Here is a 6,724-nt window from a genome sequence, read left to right as displayed (position 1 = left end):
GAGGGGAGCAGCGGGCGGGCCAGGAGAGGTCTGCCACACCATGTGGTCTCCTCCGGGGCAGGCGGGAATCGAACTCATGCGGAAGTGGCTTTAGCCTCTCAGTGCAGTGCTTTAACCCGCTGCGCCACCAGGGAGGGCCTGCACTAAACTCTTTAAGTAAAATAATTTGCTTGGAGATTGGTGGGTAATTTGTATTATTTCAAATATTTTCTAATAAACTTTTTAATAATGGGGATGTATTTTGTAATAGAAAAATATTATATACATTATTTTATAAAAAAGGAAATTTTCCCCCAGTTTTGACATATTCCCTGTATAATTTTGTGTGCAGCATAATAATTTACCAGATATTGAAATGATGATCACAGTTATTTATTTAATATTTGTCACCTCATAAGTTATGAAATTCTTTTTTCTTATGATGACAGCTTTTAGGGTCAGCCATGTAGTGTGTTAACTATTGTCATAATATTTTACATTGCATCTTTATTACTTATCTTGTAAGTTTGTGCCTGTTAACCCTTTCATACAGTTCTCCCACCCCACTTTTGGAAACTCAAATCAGAACTCCTTTTCTGAGTTTGCCTTTTTCTTTTGAGATCCCATGTATAAGTGAGGTCATACATTATTTTGTCTTTCTTCGACATTTCACTTAGCAAATTGCCCTCATGGTTTGATCTATGTTGTCACAAATGTGGTTATATTATATTGTTAATTGATTGCTATTAAGGTAACCCATCCCTCTTTTTTCCACTATAGACAGAGAGTGCATGGGCTGAAGAATATGCTGAAAAGAAGAAAGGGTCTCATAAGCGTTCAGCATCCTGGGGCAGTACAGATCAACTAAAGGAGGTCAGGAAAATGGTTCAAAGAAGTGAATATGAAAGTTTGATCCCTTTATTGGGTGACTCCTTGAAGTCTGAACAGAATGAATTTGTCATTGCAGGAGGGATGAGTTGGGGAGGAAAGGGCCATTTTTTATTTACTTGCGAAATTAGCAGAAAAGCAGTTACTTACATTGGTTGGATAAAAATTTGACTTAGGGAATATGTAAATTGTCTACTGGTTATGTGCTTTCCTTTATCTTTTTTGAGATTCCATATATATTAGTACAAATATTAGGTGTATAAAATTACAGTGATACAGCAAACTCACATTTATTGTTATTATATATGACATTGTTTCTGATTTCAGGAATTAAGTATAACCAAGTTAATTATGGCCATATGCAATGACTACCATTTCTGTGCCTGTAATCACAATATTTACATTTGGTGGATAACAAATAAAATAAAAAAATCAGTTAAGGAATAATATGAATAATAAGTTCAATAAATGGTATTATTGAAATTGTGTTACTTAAAAATTATTTTGTAAATGAATAGTGTAATTGATGTATAAGCATTTAGTATTTGGAGTTGTTAAAGGTTAGAAGTTTGATTTAAAAATCTAAAATTATGCCTTTGTGACTCTTTGTGATATTACAGTATTATTTATTGTAAGTACTGAAAACTTTGTTTAGTGCTTGAGAAGTTTGAAAGCCCAAAACAGTGTTGGAGTGTAACAGCTATGCATGTACATGTGTAAATATATTTTGAATAGTAGATGAGATTTTGTGAAGTGGGTTAAAAACTCAAAAGATTTATTAAGGCTATGTTTAACTGTTCTTACTAGGCAAAGACATTTTTTATGTGGCATGAAAAACATTCTGATGCACTTGTTTTCTTTCCCCTTTTTAGATTGCAAAATTACGCCAGCAATTACAGAGAAGTAAACACAGCAGCCGGCATCACAGAGATAAAGAAAGACAATCTCCATTCCATGGCAACCATGCAGCTATTAACCAGTGTCAGGTAGGAGCACATTTATCACAAATTCCAAAGAAAGGATTTGTTGTTCTATATCATATGTTATTTCATGTTAACTTTTTAGGAACAAAAATGTCCAAAAGCCTTTTTGAAACATTGATTGATGAATCACAGCCTTCATTGAAAAAAGCCCAAAATAGGGCCCTCCCTGGTGGCACAGCAGGTTAAAGCACAGCTCTGTGAAGCTAACCACAGCTGCTTTCAGCATGAGTTCCACCTCTGACCAGGGAGCTGACCCACATGGCGCAGCAGACTTCTCCTGTCTTGCCTGCTGCTCCCCTCAGCAGTGTACTTTACAAATCTGCCTATTCTGCTTCACACTCTTGACTCTGCTGAATTCTCTCACAGCCTCTACACCCTTGGACTGTACCCCAGTTCTGCATGAATGAATAAATCTTTTTTTTAAAAAAGCCTAGAATATTAAGTTGACAAAAAAAATTTTCTTTAGTGACTTGTGATATGACTTAGGAGACATAACTAATTACATATATGAGTTACCTAGTTTTTGACTATCAGTTTTGTATATTAAAGACAGAATTATACAGAGATAAGCATTGACTGTGGAGCTAGGTTCTGGTTCTAGACTGTCACTTACCCTTTTTAAGTCTTGGTGTCCTTATCTGAAGATTAAGGATAATGATACCTGTTTCATAAAGTCTCTTAGTAAGGAAAAAACTAGCTTCTCTGATTTTTCATCAGAATCCTATGAATTATTCTTGATGGCTCACCCAGGGAGCATTTTTATTTTACTGAATTTAAATTACCTGGTATCCCTTAGCAATAAGTGCGGGGGGCCTTGACCTGCAAGGCCGGGGAGTCAGGGCCCCAGGTCCGGCGAACAAAAAGAAACAGTCACACGCGTGTATCAGAACAAAGAGAGAGCGTTTATTTTGTTTTTATCTAGTTTATATAAAATACAAGAGGTGGGAGATGCAGAAGTCGGGCAGGGAGAAAGCCAATGGACACTAGACATGCAGGGATGTTTTGACGGCGGTGGCTCTTGCGAGGGGCAAAAATGGGCGAGAATGGAGCAGTGTTTTGATAATAGGTGGGTGAGAAAAGAAAGAGGAGAAGGAAAAGGTGGGGGCAGGGAGTTCTTCCCACATGCCTTTTACAACCCAGATGTTTTTCTCTATCCGGACTCCATTTCACCTTTTTATGACTGCTGACAGACGCCAGATGCCGGCCTCGGTCCCCAAAAAATAAGAGAGCAAAAAAATTTACCAATTATTTTTTAGGTTGATAGCTTTTGATCTTTGCCAATATATGTCTATGGTGTTCAAGAGAATATGTAGGTTGAGGTATATATGTTTTCAAACTGATTTATCCTAAAATATTGATAGATATGGCAAACTTGATTCAGCGTTTTATAGTTTGGTTGTTTCCAATTGGGTTTTTCCACGCATAAGATATTTTAATTAAAAACTAAGAATATCCACTAATATGTTTAAAACCTAAATAAAGAGGTTTTATACCTAGAGAAGTACAAAATATTAAATTGACAAAATAAAAAAATTTGTAGACTTACACTCTTTAAAAAAATCAACAAATTGGCCCTCCCTGGTGGCTCAGCGGGTTAAAGCACAGCACTGAGAATCTAAAGCCGCTTCCGCATGAGTTCAATTCCCGCCAGCCCCGGAGGTGACCACATGGTGCGGCAGACCTCTCCTGGCCCGCCCGCTGCTCCCCTCAGCAGTGTACTTTGACCATCTGCCTGTTCTGTTGCCCACTCTGTCTCTGGTGAAGCCTCTCACCGCCCCTGAGCCTCTGGCCTGTACCCCAGTTCTGTATGCACAAATAAATAAAATCTTTAAAAAAAAAAAAATCAACAAATTAAAAAACAAACCATTTCATAGTCAAAAGGCTACATATAAACCTTGGTGGTTTTACAGGTGAATTTTCCGACTTTCCAGTTTCTCTTTTTCTCAGTTACAAAGTTTGGACATTTTCCTAGAAGCACCAGCAAACTATTTTTTAGAATACAGAAAATTGATAGGTGATGAGATATGCATGTTACAATGGACTTACTTTATGAATTCAAAATAAGGAATAAATTTGCAAGAGCACAAAATTAGAGGCAGGAAAACCATTTTTTTTTTTAATATTTATTTATTTGTACAGAACTGGGGTACAGGCCAGAGATGTGGAGGGTGAGAGGATTCACCAGAGACAGAGTGGGGAGCAGAACAGGCAGATCGACGAGGCACACTGCTGAGGGGAGCAGCGGGTGGGTCAGGAGAGGTCTGCCACACCATGTGGTCACCTCCGGGGCAGGCGGGAATCGAACTCATGCGGAAGTGGCTTTAGCTTCTCAGTGCAGTGCTTTAGCCCGCTGCGCCACCAGGGAGGGCCCCCAGGAAAACCATTTTAAGAAGAGGATTTTATAATCCAAGTAAAAAATGTTGGTGACCAAAAATAAGGTAGAAGCTATTAAACTGAAGAGCGTAGACAAAACAGAACTTGTTTTAAATAATTATTTAGAAAGTAATGCTACTTGAACTCTTATCTGTGTCAGGCACTCTATTCAACTTTTTATATATATATTTAGTGTTTAGTCCCAATCTTTGAAGTGGTGATTGTTGTTAACCCCATTTTACAGACAAAGAAATGAAGGGCTAGTGAGGTCTGGTATCTTTTTCAAAATCAGAGGTAGGCTTCTAACCTAGGCAGTCTAACTTGAGAATCTGCGTTTTTAAACTCTCTGTTACCTGGTAGCTAACATGACATAACATGACATGGGAATGATGAAGAAAAAGGAGTAAAGATTAATGTCAATTGTAGTCTTAAAAAAAAAAAGACTTTAGAAAACATTATAAATTTTTTAAATTTTATAAATAATATGCAGATTTTTTAAAAAGTATGTGCTTGCTTCACACCATCTACAGTAGTAACTCAAAATGGATCAAAGGACTAAATGTGAGACTAAGTTCTTAGGAGAAAACATAGGCATAAAAATTTGTGATATTATATTAGACAATGGTTTATTAGTTATAACAGCTAAAAACTAAATACGAAAGGAAAACTTAAGTTAGCTGGTCTTCATAAAAATTGAATGCTCGCTTGTTCCAGTTTCTGTGTATTTAAAGCTTATTCTATATTTACTTATACTTTCTAGGAATAGAAGTTTCCATTATGTGATTTAGAAGTTTGAATATTTTGTGGGGTGTGGTTTTTTTTTTTCTTAGTACACTTTCCAGGTCATTAACAGTTTTTTTTTTTTTGTTTGGATTTTATGATATGTGGAAGTTGTTTTTACTAGAAATTTTCTTTAATAATCCTTAACAATGAAGGGGCAGGGTTGCTGTTCTGATACTGGTGTAGTCTACAACCACTGTTTAACAAAAGTTTTTTTGCTGCAGTTTACAGTTGGTTTATCATAGTTAAAAAAGAATTCTCGGCCCTCCCTGGTGGCGCAGCGGGTTAAAGCACAGCATTGAGAGGCTAGGGCCACTTCCGCATGAGTTCGATTCCCACCTGCTGCCTGCCACAGAGGTGACCACATGGCGTGGCAGACCTTTCCTGGCCCGCCCGCTGCTCCCCTCGGCAGTGTACTTCGTCGGTCTGCCTGTTCTGCTCCCCACTCTGTCTCTGGTGAAGCCTCTTGCTGCCCCTGAGCTCTGGCCTGTACCCCAGTTCTGTATGCACAAATAAATAAATCTTTAAAAAAAAAAAAAAAAGAATTCTCACATTTTTTAATGTTCCTGTCTCTCAAAATTTAGAGGTAACTATTATGAAGAATAAAAACTGCCAAGGTTCTTAGAGGAGAGAATCTTTCACATGTCAGTGGTTTCCAAATTTGACCAACCCCTCAAGTGCTTAAAATGTCACATTTAAGCACTGTTTCAACATTCTTGTTTGAAAATACAGCCAACACATTTCAGAATTGTTTGATTGAGGATTAGAGTCAGATGTTAGTAACAGAAGAGTGGGAAATGCCAGCTTCTTCAGAGTGACATAAACTAATTTAGAAGTGAGAATTTAAAAATCCTGTAAGTATTTTCTTGCTGTTTGTTATAGCCTAAAGAAAGAAAGCCCTCCCATAGGATTTTCTTATTTTTTTCATCTGGGTTTTGGAGTAGCCTGCAAGGGTTTGAGAGTACAGAGCAAAGGGAAAGTGAGGTAGAAAAGGAAAAACCCATCTGTGGAATGACAGGGTTATTATACTGTAAAAATGACAATTGCAGCTGTGCATTGAAATTTTTGTATGCCAGTGAGGACAAGATTGCTATTTTTGGATTTTTAAAGATTTTGCCACTTAGAAATCAAAAGAGTAGGTACATCTCCTGTGACTTTTATTATACAGTTTAGCTATAGTTTAGAAGAGTGAGGAGGTGGCTGTTAGATGTGAGAGGACAGTGACCGCTGCAGAAAGTAATGGAAACAGGATAGGAGAAAGATGGCCATGTGGAGGTCCCAAATCAAAAGCTCTTAAGATAGGACTTTCCCCCAGGGCATTTTAATTTCTTTCTTTCTTTCTTTCTTTCTTTTTTTACCATTAAGCACTACTTTTTGCTCCCTTTTGCTATAGTGTGATTTTGTTGAATTGCTTAGCGGAACTCTTCCATCCTACTTTGGTTTTGGTAGCACATCTTTATTCTTTTTGCAACTTAATTTTTTATTTATACTTACATATTGAAAATAATAGATGATGATTTTCTAATTTATTTTGATGTTCAGTGAAAGTGCTATATGAATATATTCTTCATGTGTAAACTAGATTGATTAATCATACTTGCCAAATAATCTCTTAGAAACATTAAAAATGTCACAAAGATATTTTTTTTGTCTGTTTTCTTCCTTCTGTTTCCCAGGTTTTCTTAAGCTCAGTGTTGCTGCCATCTTGTTTTGTCATTTTT

At 36.9% G+C, this 6,724-nt stretch overlaps 1 protein-coding gene across 1 annotated transcript in view; it reads left to right on the top strand.

Moving 5' to 3' along the window:
• FAM117B (family with sequence similarity 117, member B) overlaps positions 1–6,724 on the top strand; it is a 63,481-nt gene that overhangs the window by 35,977 nt on the left and 20,780 nt on the right. Inside the window, exons 3-4 of the mRNA XM_004674379.2 lie at positions 760–852; positions 1,740–1,853. Of these exons, the coding sequence (XP_004674436.1) occupies positions 760–852; positions 1,740–1,853 (207 nt within the window). The remainder of the gene's footprint in view (positions 1–759; positions 853–1,739; positions 1,854–6,724) is intronic.

The sequence above is a fragment of the Condylura cristata genome, unplaced genomic scaffold (assembly GCF_000260355.1).
Source record: "Condylura cristata isolate star-nosed mole 26May11 unplaced genomic scaffold, ConCri1.0 scaffold00002, whole genome shotgun sequence".
NCBI classification, from domain to species: Eukaryota; Metazoa; Chordata; class Mammalia; order Eulipotyphla; family Talpidae; genus Condylura; species Condylura cristata.
Note: the sequence above shows the minus strand (reverse complement) of the source record. Positions and strands in the feature narration are given on the sequence as shown.